The sequence below is a fragment of the Lepus europaeus genome, chromosome 7 (assembly GCF_033115175.1).
Source record: "Lepus europaeus isolate LE1 chromosome 7, mLepTim1.pri, whole genome shotgun sequence".
NCBI lineage: Eukaryota > Metazoa > Chordata > Mammalia > Lagomorpha > Leporidae > Lepus > Lepus europaeus.
The window spans coordinates 103,632,900-103,646,992 of record NC_084833.1 but is presented as its reverse complement, the minus strand read 5'-3'; the positions used below and the strand labels follow the sequence as shown (position 1 = coordinate 103,646,992).

The 14,093-nt window shown below is 43.8% G+C and overlaps 1 protein-coding gene across 5 annotated transcripts in view; it reads left to right on the top strand.

The window, feature by feature from the left end:
- CADM1 (cell adhesion molecule 1) overlaps positions 1–14,093 on the top strand; it is a 346,994-nt gene that overhangs the window by 297,023 nt on the left and 35,878 nt on the right. For all 5 annotated transcript variants that reach the window (XM_062197057.1, XM_062197056.1, XM_062197059.1 and 2 more), the window contains exons 6-7: positions 5,994–6,093; positions 9,177–9,349. In XM_062197057.1, coding sequence (XP_062053041.1) covers positions 5,994–6,093; positions 9,177–9,349 — 273 coding nt within the window. The remainder of the gene's footprint in view (positions 1–5,993; positions 6,094–9,176; positions 9,350–14,093) is intronic.

Sequence of the window (14,093 nt, the reverse complement as noted above, 5' to 3'; positions counted from 1 at the left end):
AGTGGAGGACAGCAAGTTGACTGACCGACACTGAAAAAAATAGAGTGAAATTTGGGCCAAGTGCATTATGAGTAAGACCCAAATCACTCTCGAGAGGTGGAGTCTCCACCTTCTAAAGGCCCACTCTGCAGGAAGAAGCCCGTTTGACCAAGGACTCTCTTCCCACCCCTCACCGACTGTATTTGTGAAAGATGCATCTCTGGCTGCAGACACCGAATACTTACACGGTGAAACTTATCTTCCAGTGTACGCTCTTCACTCGTTGGGTCAGATTTTGATTCTGTGGAAGGTTAAATGATAGTGAAGCTGGATTCTAAAACAAGAAAAGAATGGGCAAACAACATCCTTTATGAATTCCCTTGAGATACCACTTGGAGCTCCACCAGAAATGCTAAAGTAAATGAGTACTGAAATGGAATGCATGAACCGTAACACTGGGGCTGGACTTTGCATTTTGAGAACTCGATTGATCTTCCAAAAGAAAAACACATTGTATTTTGTGATGAGGACTAAGCTGAATTTATGGTCAGATTATTATTTTTTTTAAATCAGTGGTAGGCTGGAGTAGAAATTCATGCCCCAGTATTTCTCCATTTTCTCATTTGTTCCTTCCTCCCTTTCTTCATTCATTTAGTACATAGGTGTTGAGTTCCCGCTGTGTGCCAAGCACTGGCACTGTTCTAGTTACCAGGAATTTCAAAACAAAACAAAAAATCTTACCAAAGTAAAAATCTTGCTTGTGCAGAAAATCTTGCTATATGGATTTCCTTACCTAGTATTTGCTTTTAAATTTTGAAGATTTCTTCAAAGATATGGAAGAGGGCTCTGTGGGTATGTACCTGGTTTGAAGTAGGAAAAAAGAGGTGTGGGAACACAACTTTCTGCCCCAACAAAATGGAATAAAACTTGATTCTGTTTGGGTAAACGGTCATTTTCATATCCACAGAACTATTTGCAAGCTGCTGAGAGGGAATGGCATTGCGCTGTGGTGACACGGCACATGCTGCTTAGCCCACATCAGTCCCACCAGGTTTGCCTCACCATACTCACAATAGTTCAGCCGTCCTCAGGCGTGCAGATGAAGTGCTCCGATCCATACTGCAGATATATTCATGCTGCAGATGGAACAGCAGGAGGTCGTTCACCTTGCAAACAAACAAACAGCAGAGAAAATTATTCATGAACGTTACGGTGAGCATAGCAAGCCAACCCTTTGCAAGATGGTCTCTGTAACTCCTCTGAGAACTCCAAGTGACTGTTCTCTAACCAGTCCCGGTCACCTTGTACTGCTAGACACTGGCCTCTTTTAGTTACAAAGCTGTCCTCTTCCCAACGATTTAGAAACCATATTGGGGGGAGGGGTGCTTCTTACTCTGAGCTCAAACAGCTCTTAATACTCACCAAATCTCAGGTTAATCTTTGTATTGTCGTTCTACTTCGAACTGCAATAATCCCCCGTGATTGACAAAGACCCCTCAGTCAGTGCTTGCCCATGTGAATGTGCAGGGGCTGACCCAAGCCCTCTCCCCAGCCCTTCTGATAGCATCGGTGCCCGCACAACCCTTGAGTTCTCCCTAGCAGGACTTGAGACAATTAGCACTTGATCCACAGGGATCGAATCCCACACACACTGGTGTGTCAGATTATTGGATGGGTGGAGCCGGCATTGTGCACAGAGTTAAGCCACAGCCTTTCACGCCAGCGTCTTATATGAGCACTGATCAAGTTCCAGCTGCTCTACTTCTGATCCAGCTCCCTTCCAATGCACCCAGGGATAGCAGCAGAAGATGCCCCAAGTACTTGGGCCCCTGCACCCACATGGGAGACCGACCTGGATGGAGGTTCAGGCTCATGGGCTTCAACCTGGCCCAACCCCAGCTGTTGTGGCCATTTAGGGGAGTGTACCAGTGGATTGAAGGTGTGTGTGTGTGTGTGTCTCTCCCCCCCCCACACCTACTCTGTAACTCTACCTTTCAAATAAATAAAATCTTTTTTTAACAACAACAAGAGAATATTGGATGGGTTGTAAGTAAGGAACACAAAGAATCTATGAGCCAAATGCAGTTGCAGAAGAGATTTGCACTCAAGCCCTGAGACGTGGGTGCAGTCAGCACATTGAGAACATTTGATGCCTGCATTCTCTGATGCAAATATTTCTCAGGAAGACAGGGAAGGGCAGGGAGCCCCTGGGATAATAGACCTCCTGCCAGGGCATCAGGGTGCCTGCCCCCTCGCCTCAGCTCTGTGCCTCTCTGCTCCATGAGAAGAGTGACATCCCAGTCTAAAGGAAACTGCAAAGTACCTTTTTTATAAATAGAAAAAGAAACTCAAAGACCTGATATGTTGGTGTCAGGCTCTGGAGAGGAGACTGTGCCTTTTCATTTACATAGGGAATTGAAATACAGGTTACGGAATCTTGAGTTCCATCTTCTGAAAAGACCATAGAATGTGGTGCAAGGTCAGACTGGCATGAAATCAATTGTAATCTGCCAGCAAGCCATTCTAACCTCCTTAAGAGTTTCCCTTTATATTTTTCCCCTTTATAGAGAGAGCAAAATACATTTAAAGAAAGTCTCATCAAATCAGAATGTCTTTCTAATATTATTTTTTTAATTGGTTGCTACTGTAGTGTGACCTAAAGCCTCTTGGTATTTAACCCTCTGTGCAACTTTGACTAATGAACAAATTTTGTCTGCTATAGCAGTCTTGTTAAATGTCTTTTATGGGGTTTTAAAAAAAATTACATTGTCATATGAAAACCTCAGATCCTTCCACCTAATTGATTGGCTGTTGGTGATGCCATCTCTCTAACTGAAATGTGCCGTAAGTGCAAGGTCCTAACTATTTTTCTCCTTTTTATGTAGCAGTTCCATTCCTTAATGCCACGAAGCCTCTCTGAGCGATGCACTTCTGGGCAGCTATGGCACTTGGGTAGGAAGTGTCATCTGGCTTTTATAAGCCTTGTGCCTCACAACCCCAACTGAGGCGTAAAATGATCCCCCAGAAAATGCACTGGGCCTTCACCTCATTACTTAAAAATAAATCTTGGAGTCTGGTTCTGTTTTAGAAAAGATTTGGTGGGTTATAACATTTGATTTATGAACATAATTAAAATATAAATGACGAGCTCTGGGCTCCTCAATCAGCCATCTGGATGGTTCAGTATTTTGACATCCTCATCTTGTAGTCAAGAACTCCCTGAGAAATTGAAGGCCCCTCCGCTCTAGAGGTGCAGGGACATCCCAAGGTTTCTCTTCCACCTGTTGAGAACACTTCAGGTCCTCTTTCAGGACAAAGGAAGGAAAACAGAATTTGTTTTCACGTGTCCATCACCTGGGACTGGATCTTGGCACAGAGACCTTCTATTTGGTTCCTGGGCTGGGCATAATGATAGTGGAGCTGCCTGTGATCAGTTACCATGCCTGTATACACTGTGTGTGTCAATGGAAGAGGACATTTTTCTGTACAACACAAGCAAGATTAATCTTTGCCTTTTCAGCCAGGTAACCGTGGCCATTGTACCCAAAAGTCATTGGTAGATGTTCCTGCGGAAACCTAAATTGGGAAAACCAGTTATCAAAATTGTGGGAATCTTTTCTGTGGCATGGTATGTGATTTTTTTCAGGTATAGCAGTCCTTAGTTTGTTCTTCCTACTTTGGGCAAGTAATTGACAACTGCTAAACAGCTCATTAGGAACATAAAACAGCATTTAAGTAGAACAGACTCGACGATGGCACTGAAGAAGCAGGGTGGAATAGATTTTTCAATGCTTTATTATTTATGAAAGTTGAGCATGTAAAACCTTTAATGCACTGTACTGAAAAATATACATTCTGTTTGTTTATGAGGAAAAAAAGTAGAGACTTTCCACTTGGCCAGTGAGCATTCTGCTTCTCCTTAATTAATGGGCCAAAGTTAGCAGTGCATGAAAAAAAAAAAAAAAGTAGCACCTCCATGGATCAGAGATTACTTTAAGAAAATGTTGTATTTCAGCCCAAACGTAGGGCCTTAAATTTAGCCTCACCCAGAATGCTTCATGGGTAAGAATGATAGAGGTCCCCTAACCAGGAATTCCCTAAGTGCTGCTGTTTCTGAGTCTGAACTATTAGGGAACAGGTTTGTTACTACCCATGTCTTCAGTGTCATAACCTTCCCCTATTTCTCTTTTCATATCTTTTCAAATAAATGTTGGTAACTGTGTGTGTGTGTGTGTGTTACACCATCAAAAGCAATTGACCCACATACATCACCCAGTGGTTATATTTGGTCTAAGAGGAGGCCAGCAGGTCTAGAAGGTGGTACCCAGAAGCTCTTGCCTCATCCCAGCAGCTGATGATAGTTCAAGGTCATCCTGTTTATCCTTTATGTAGATTTCTCCCTTTAATGACTTCTTTCCCAACTCAGTTATCAGGATCTGGGAACCTCTCTGCCATTTTGCCCTCAAACATTTCCTTTGCCATCAAGTCCAAGAATAGAACCGTTTTACTTGCAAGGATCAGCTGCCGTTTGTGGGTCTATTAACTTGATGTTCTCTGTCGAGGACTTACTGGGCAGTGCACACTGGGGAGTGTACCAAGGGGCTCTCTTAAAAAGGTTATGAATAGTGCATGATTTTCAAAGACCTTGACAAAGGTCTGTGATAGGAAGAGGACTACAAAATGCACGCGGGCAGCCACGGTGAGAGAGGACATCCTTGTGCAGCATTATGGAACTGTGTGCGGGGTGAGAGTGATTGAGCCCTGCCGTATCTCTGTCTTCTCCGTTATTCCGTAGGATGAATGTTAATGAGCCAGCCACTGCTTGTGAAAGGCCATGGGGCTGTTGTTTAGCTGGTATGCTTGTCTGAGAAAGTAAAACTGTGGTGAATTGTTTTGACCTTTCAGCCAAATGATGTCTTGACCTCTAACATTTATTGCTCTTGGGTACATTTCCAAAAATATACACTTACAGAGCCAAAGAATTAAGTGAGAAAGCTGATTTAAGGATTAATGGCTGGTTAGTTTAGCATAGAAAATAAAATGTCCTAATCCCATTCAGGTCTTCTGCATGACTGTGTGTGCACCTGTGTCTGTGTCCATTCCCACTTCCTCGGCTCGCTTCCCTGCTCCTCCTGTCATTCACCTCCCCCCCACCCCCGCCGTGCCCCAGACACGCACACGCTCGCGAGACAGTTGTAAGGAGGGTGTGGAAAGAAGAACAGTTGCATTGGTCACCTGAGACTCTACTGCATTAGGAAGCTATCCTTGGCTTCAGTTATGGCTCGCCATTGGGAAATGCCATTCTGAATCAAAAATGCATCTCCATTCACCTTCCACGGGTGATCTCCGTGGCCTTGGACGAGCTACTTCACTCTGTGGCTCCCAGAGTTCTCATCCCTACAGCTGGGCTTCGACCACCCCTGGGAGTGCCAGTTTCCTATCTTCTTAGGGTGTTTACCCTGAAATGTCCAAGAGTTTCATTACGGGCTACCTAAACCTACCAGTTCTATTCCCCTGAAAGCCATTCGAGTGGAATTCAGAAGTTCTGCCTTTTCCATTTGCGAACAAGAGCATGGAAGAGGCACACTTATTAATATGCAGTGTCATAATGTATTGTCACATAGTAATATATGATATATGATAAAATGTATCAATTCTGAGCACCACAAATATCTGCGGCTTCACCTCAGCATGAAGGCAAATGAGTTTCCTTTAGCTTGAGTGAGTTCGGAGATAAACTTCAATGTAACAAAATGTATTTCACAGGAAATGTTTGATGCGGCACAGTTGGCTTATGAATCTCTTATCTATTCGCGGTTCACTCCTTAGAGTTATTAGTCAATTTAATTTGAGCAAATGCCAGGATTACTAACTAATTAGAAGGATGTTACTGAAGGCACGCGGATGGGGAGAGAGTCAGCGCTGGTAGCGTGGGGTTTGTGGCAGCGTGCGAGTCTGATTTTGCCTGATGATACCATTTGCTAAACATTATACTTTGTGTTGTTGTCACACAGATAAGCCTCAAGTGCATATTCAGATGACTTATCCTCTACAAGGCCTAACCCGCGAAGGGGACGCGCTTGAGTTAACATGCGAAGCCATCGGGAAGCCCCAGTAAGTGCTGAAGGCCGAGGTTGGCAGAGGGTCGTGAGCAGTAAATGTCACAACACAGAGATGAGCGTTCACAACTCATTGGCCTGTCACCTGTCTCGTGCTCGGAAGAATGGACGATTTTTCAGGAAATACAGAATAGCAAATAAGAGGGGATGTAAATAAACGTCTGTGGGTCCTCATGGTCAGGATGGGGAGGAAAATTAAATGCCAGCTAAGGTTGCAATCTCAGCTAATTCCATTTTAGCGTCATCAACATGGTTTTCAGGACTATTTTATCTCACACACACACAAATCTTAAGTTTTTTAGTATTCTCACAGTTTAATGCTATAGCTGCTACCTTCTATGCGGATATCTAACCTGCTACAAAGATGCTTTTGAGACTTGAATGAAGCTGCTCTGTTCTGGGCCAGCTGTAGGCACATGAATTCCCCCTGCTTGAATTTTGCATCTCCTTCCCTCAGAGGAAAGTGTCAGACTTGACCCTTAGAGATATTTTTGTTATAGTGAGGAAAGGTTCAAGAACTTTTCTCAAGGAAGATGTGCGTGCCATTGCCTCAGAGAAGAAGGAGAACTAACTAAACCTTTGATTTGATTGAAAAAGCGGAAGGAACTACCTTGCCGTTCCCTGCTAAGCGACCTAAAGTGAATTAGAGGACCCGCACGCTCACCACTAATGCAGTAAAAACATCGTGAGGCAGTGCTCCTTTAAATCTTACTCAGTTTTCTTTGGGAAGGGGGAGCTCCCCTTCATCTTTCTTGTTCAGACTGTTTTAAACTGCTTTCAGGGAGAAGCCATGTGGGCTCCTGAAAAAGAAGAACGGGTCAATGCTGGGATTAAGGGCACTCAAACTTGTAGTGCTGCCCAACAAAAACCAGCATTGAGCTCCCTCTGCTGTCCCTGGGATATGATTTGGTTTCTCCGTGCAGAGCTTTGCTCACCAGCATTGTCACAGTTTTCATTTCAAGAACTCAGAGCATCTGAACAAAAATCCCCCAGAAATCTCTGGAAAGGATTCTCCCCGGGGTAACTGAGGGACCGTCTATTACAGGAGTCCCGGGAGCCGAAGAGAAGCCTGGCTCCTGTCAGTTCTCTCATCTCCCTTCAACCCTCCCTGTTTCTGTGCTACCTGGCTGTGGTCTAGAATTTACTTCTCTCTGGGCTAACCATCTGGAGCGTTAAAAATGACCTTTAGGTGATCTTCGTCCTGTTTTGCTTTGCCTCTGGTGTTCCCCAGTTACTTGGTTTTGAACACTTCAAGCTTTTTACTCTTTTTGAGCACTGCAAAAGATTCAGCTCTTTCTTTGTGTAAACTGTTTGAATTATGCCCTAATTAGCAGCTAACCTTACCTCCAAAACAATCCAGTGGAGAGAGGAAAAAAAAAAATTCCGAGGCCTCTTGCCACCTTGCAATACCTGTATTCGGCCACATTAACCACACTTACAGTATAAGGCTTGCTAACCTATATTTTGTTTCTGTATTTTTTCCCCTGAAGAAGGTACTGTGTTCAATTGAATGTGCCACGGGGACAGTAAATTACATGTTTCCTGCAGGACATTTATGCCAGAGAGGGTATTTGTTTGTTGCTCTCAAATAGGAGCGGGTATATGGTTGTGTGAGCAGGCACGCATTACTGGGCTGCTATCCCTTCTAGCATATTACCTATTTATTTTCTCAAGAAATTGCATACAATAAAAATGGTAATTTAACTTGCCATTAAATGTTGTGAATATTCTCAGCTCTTACCCCCACTGATTGTTTCAGCTGTCAAGCAGCAGGACATTAGGTCTGATTGCCAGGCAAACCCATTTACCATTGCCTACAAGGAGGACATATGCGTCCTAATTTTTAAATAATTTACTGGGGTGTGATGACAAAGGCATGTGTAATTAAAGAAAAATTGTAACTTCGCATCCCATTTGAAAATTGGAATGCTACTTGACAGGGCTAAGGTGAGTGGTTCCTCAGGAAGCATGGGTCTCCCGCCATGTCGCTGCTCATGGAGGAGCAGGAGGAACTGGAAGGAAGTGACCTCTGGGCGCGAATCTGTGGTGCCCTCCCTTAGGGAAGTTTCCAGAGTGCTCGATGCAGCCTCTGTGCAGAGGAGGTGGAGGCAGACGCCTTGAAGAGTGGGTTTCAAAGTTACTGGATGTGTGTGCATTTTGAGCTCTGGAGCATCTTGTGCAATTTGCTTTTTCCTAATGGATACAAATGCAGTACTATAAATCACCAAAACAAACTCGTCTCTGATGAGCAAGTGCGGGAGGACCTAAGGAATCCATGTGGAGATGCACTCCAGGTGATTACCTGAGAGCCATACCCTTGAGCTCGGAGGACTGCAGGTGCACACACAGGGGAGGAGTCTGTCCATAGGTGGGCCTGGGGGAACCAGCAAGCAGGGGCAGTGTCCCGAGAAACAGACAGATGAGGTGGACCGGGACATCGGAGAGAACAGTGGCGTCTCGAGCGGGTGGAGGTAGGCTATGTGAAGAGGTTAAGGGGAGAGGAAGTGATTCCATCTTCCCAGAAGCAGCAGTGGTTTTTTACATAGCAGAGGCCAAAGGAAAGTGCTCTTCAAATTCTTTTGGGATTAAATTGAAAATCTATCTAAATATCGAGAGAGACTTCAGAGCAGGGGTCTTAGTATGTTAGTAACCATCAGATCAATGCATGTATCACTAGTCAAGAGCTTGACTTTTTTCCTAATTAATGAGTTGATTAGCAATGGGTGAGCTCTGTGCTTTCTGAATTGGTGTGAAACCACATAGCAGGGCATAAAAATAGGGTACATTGGATTATCTGCTGATTTGCTGAAGATGAATTGGAAATAATGAGACCACTGCTTGTGGTCTGCTGAAAGTTTTTCAACACCAAGTCATGGTTTTATTATTCTTCTCATTGTACTCTAAACAGACTTTTGGAGACTTCACAGCTGTAAATCTGGGAAGTTAAAGTATTTCCAGTGGGCCCTCTTTAATCGTGTCATCCTCATGTGATTTGTCTAACGCGTGGGTGAGAGGTTGGATGCAAACATCCTAGCAGGGAATAGTAAGGCGCTTGTCTTTCTCCCCTTCCCTCTGCAGGCCTGTCATGGTGACTTGGGTGAGAGTGGATGATGAAATGCCTCAACATGCTGTACTGTCTGGGCCCAACCTGTTCATCAATAACCTAAACAAAACAGACAATGGTACCTACCGCTGTGAAGCCTCAAACATAGTGGGGAAGGCTCATTCGGATTATATGCTGTATGTATACGGTACGTGAGAAGATAAACCACTCTTCTGCTAGACTTGCTTGTATGTAGCTGCTACTTGGGATTCACTCCCAAAGCCGAAAACCAAAGCCCAGTTGATCTCCTTCTAGAGCTTAGAGAAGCCTGGCCTGAGGTGGACCCCTGGGTCTCCACCTGGGACAGCAGTGACTTCTCTCCCCTTCTCTCAGTGGAGATTTCCCACCAGGTCAGTCTCTGGTCATGCTGAGTAGGAAAGCTGTGTCCACAGGCGTTAAGCTGTGGAGATCACGTTAGAAGTAAAGACTGAGAAATCCAGTCTTAGCAGTTAGTGCTTTCCAGCACAGGGTGTTTACTCCCAGTGCTATTGTCCTGTGATACCTGGGCTAGCCTTTCTCCTGCTTTGATGAGCAGAACTATTCTGTTAAATTCCAGAAGATGCTGCAAGCCAGTAAATAGTCAGACCAATGACACGGTTCTTGGTAACTACGTAAACCTCTCTGTATCACAATTGCTTTGGACACAAATGCTGTTTTCCTTTTTTAATTTGTCTGTTTTCTTAATATCTTTCTACAGGGTCATTAAAGCATATTATCATGAGTTTCATTCTCTAATCAACAAATATTTATTGAGCATCTGCTATGTGCCAGGCATTTTTAAATTTATTTCCCTTTTATATCTGATTGTTGATTTTGCGGATGGTGAATATTCTCTGTTTCATTGAAAAGTGCCTTTCGCCCTAGTCTTATGAGATCAAACTCAGTCTCTTCTGTAGAATTTAAGTATCTTGGTTAGTTTTATGCCAAGAAAAAGAGCCATGAACTGACACAGCACAGAATGAGCAACCAGAAGCATCAAAATGTCAATGTGCCATAAATACCTGGGTATGCGAGGCTGAGAGGACATTTCCTTCTCCACGACAGCAGGGTACATAATCCGTGTCAAAGCGTGTATAACGATATGCACGGACACGCATGCATTGTACATACAGGATACTTACACAGTGTAACTCATAACCTGGACACTTTCCTTGGGACAAAAATAGGAGTGGCAGCCTTACTAACCAGATAGAAGCATGCTTTTTATACTGTATCTGCGTGGGTAATACAGTCCTTAACCTGTACCTGAGTTTTTTTCCTCTTAGCGTAATGCAAAATTAAAAGGTCATGCCTAATCACCTCATTTGCGGACCTGTGAAGTGTGTTTTCTTTGCACACTACCCATGTCATCTGTGGTCCGCACAAAGGGACTTGAATTCTCCCCAGTAGCAAAGGAAATCCCTGTGAAGGGAACACATTTCGGGCAGCCTGGCCCATTTCAGTTGGCAGGATTGGACGCAGGGCCACCTCGCTCCCTCTGGCTGTACAGCGGAAGTGGTGGGAAAGCCTTGCCTCTGCTCCTCCACGTGCTGCTCTCATACCGGGGGCGGGACCTCCAGGAAGTCACCTCCCTTGCTGTTTGTTGCCCGTCGTACAGACAGTCAGCCTAGCTTTTTTACAAACCACAGATTTTAAAAAGCATTGATAAATTTCCACCAGTCTATTATATGTTTACTTGATTCAGAAGACTAGGTTATCTGGAAAAATGGTTTTGATTTATTGTACTTACTGTTCTTACATCTTGAGCGGAGAAACAGTGTGTGCATTTGATGGACAGGCAGTTTTGAATCACTTGGAGAGTAGTTTATAGCTAGCATTTATTGAGTGCGCATTTTGTTCCACACAGTATGGTGACAGTTTTATGTGCATGATCTCAACTAATCTCCACAGTAACACCATGAGGTCAGCATTATCTTCATCCCATTTTACAGATAACAAAATAAAGCTTAAACTGGTCATATAATTGTTCCCAGGTTCGCAGGTTATTAAATATGTTTTTTATAACTATGATACTTGACTCCAAAATCCACAGCAAAGTTTGATTTTTCTTTGTAAATCCTCTTATTCTCACTGCTTTCCCCTAGAACATTTCACTCCAATTTAAGATCATCCTTAGAATTAACTCTCTAGGCCAGAGTATATTATTTGAAAACAAAAAAACAAACAAACAAAAAAACACAAGAGGACTGACCCTCTGTTTAGAGCAAGGTGTCAACATCCACATATCTCCCTAACCAAGAGGGACACCTCCTTGTGAGTAGGACTTTCACAGATCTGCAGTATATAACCTGTCTCCCTCCATCTGTGCTTTAACAGAACTTAGCATGATAGACTGGGACACTAACCTGAGGTACTGCTAGAGTACTCCAGCAATTTGGGGAGATGCTGGGTAAACTTCCTTTTTTAAATATTTACTTGAAAGGAAGAGGGGCTAGTGCTGTGGCGCAGTGGGTTAAAGCCCTGGCCTTAGGCGCTGGCATCCCATAAGGGCGCCAGTTCTTGTCCCAGCTGCTCCTCTTCCTATCCAGCTCTCTGCTGTGGCCTGGGAAAGCCGTGGAAGATGGTCCAAGTCCTTGGGCCCCTGTACCCATGTTGGAGACCAGGAGGAAGCTCCTGGTTCCTGGCTTCGGATCGGTGCAGCTCTGGCCGTTGCAGCCATCTGGGGTGTGAACCAGCAGATGGAAGATCTTTCTCTCTGTCTCTACCTCTCTCTGTAACTCTTTTAAATAAATAAAATAAAATCTTAAAAAAAAAAAAAGAAAGAAAGAAAGGGAGAGACATGGAAAGAATATCTTCTATTCAGTGGTTCACCCTCCAAATAGCCACAACAGCAACAGCTGAGGCTGGACGAGGCCAAAGCAGGAGCCAGGAGCTCCATCCAGGTCTCCTATGTGGCTGACAGGGGTTCAGGTATTTGAGTCATCTGCTGCTTCCTAGGCACAGAAGCAGAGTAGCTGGGACTCGAACTGGCACACTGACCTGGGATGAGGGTGTCCCACGTGGTGGCTTTGCACACTGCATCACAGGGCCCACACTGGTGGATAGATTTTGCTTTCTAAAGCTGATTACAACAGTTTTTGAAGTACTTTATAAACTAAAAGTTGACATTCCTCTAAGATATTTAATTCTCCACTATATTTCCAGAAGCTAGCTAGCTAGTGCTCAAGACCCAATTCATTTTGGTTTATTTAACCTTTACATGTCACTAATAAAGTCCTATATTTTCTTAAATAGTGGCTTTCTGATGTATTTATTTATTTGAAAGGTGGAGTTACAGAAAGATAAAGAGGGAAACACAGAGGAGAGAGATCTTCCATCTGCTGGTTCACTCCTTAAATGGCCACAATGGCAGGGGCTGTGCCAGGCCAAAGCCAGTAGCCTGGAGCTGTATCCAGATCTCCCACATGGGTGACAGGAGCCCAAGTACTTGGACCGTCTTCTACTGCTTTCTTAGGTGCATTAGCAGGGAGCTGGATTGGAAGCAGAGCAGCTGGGGCTCAAAGAGGCACTCATATGAGATGCTGACATTGCAGGTGGCAGCTTAACCCCCTGTATCACAACACCAGCTCCTTCATGTTGTTCTTATTGCTAGAAATAAGCTCAGCATTGAGGTTATACTTATTAATGAAATCCAATCATTCAGGTTACTTGAGCCAGATTTGAAGGACAGTAGTTGCCACAGAAGTGATGAAAGTAATTGAAAGTGTGTGATGTTCACAAAATGAGAGGGACCTTTCTCTGAAGCCTGTGCCCTCAATAGTCTTGTCTACTTCTTGATTCATAATCGTATTTTCAAATTGCCATCAGGTCCATTTTGGTTGTAGTGTGGACATCACACACTTTGGGCCAGTACTTTAAGAAATAGGCCTGGAAATGGCATTAGGGCATATCAGGGGAGCTCTCCACACACAGATGTTTTTCTCAATGGTCATATCATAATTAAAGCAAACCGGAAGAACCGATATTAGCTGTCAGCATGCTGGACAGCTAGCACCTCTCTGGATAGGGTTTAGCTGTGTGGTGGAGGGAGCAGGGGGTCTTTACTGCTAGGCTCAGGGGTCAGTGCTCTTGGTTCAACTGTCCCTCCACTGGCACCTGCAGCAGGTGTGGCTTCATCTCCGCGAGTTGTCAGATCACAAAATGCAAAGCCACCTGTGGCCTCCATGGAAAGTACCAAGGTGCAAGGCTGAACACAACAGCTGAGTCACAGAATTTCTCAGCCTGTTCTTTTTTAGAGATGATTTCATATCACTGATTTAATCATTGCTTCTTGGAGGAGAATGAGTTTTGTTTTGTTTGGGTTATATGTATGAAATCCTTTTTCCAATCATGTGAGGCTGCTTTAAACATGGCTTGAACTGCTTGAGTCCCCACTTTAGAGGAGCCAAGTCTCCTGTAAAACTGAGCAGTTTGCTGCTCATTGTTCACTATCAAGTTCATATACATAGAGTTGTGTAAAAGAAGCAGTAGGTGAGAAAAATTAAAACCTTGGATGATTGAACCATGGTAGGAATCATTTGACGCAGACCTCACAACCAAGCACCAAAATCATGTTTTGATAAACTTTTGCAAAGTTGGTACCAAGCCCAGTGAAGGTGCAGTGTGTAATTAAAGTTTTGACGTATTAATTAGACAATCTGAGAGCTCACTTGAAGATAAAAGGACACCAGATGTGTCAGGCAGAAAAAGTTGATGTGCTTTAGATAAAACTTAAAATCAAAAGCCTTCAGTTCGTCGTAGGCTCTATTATAGCAGAATGATTGCTTAGTTCAAAGTCTCGTTGACAATTTAACACATTCAGTTTGATCATTTGGGCTTGGAGTTTTTTTTTTTTTTTCCTCTTTCATATTTGCCCTTGCCTTATCCCCAAATAATTTTAAGATGATAGAAGA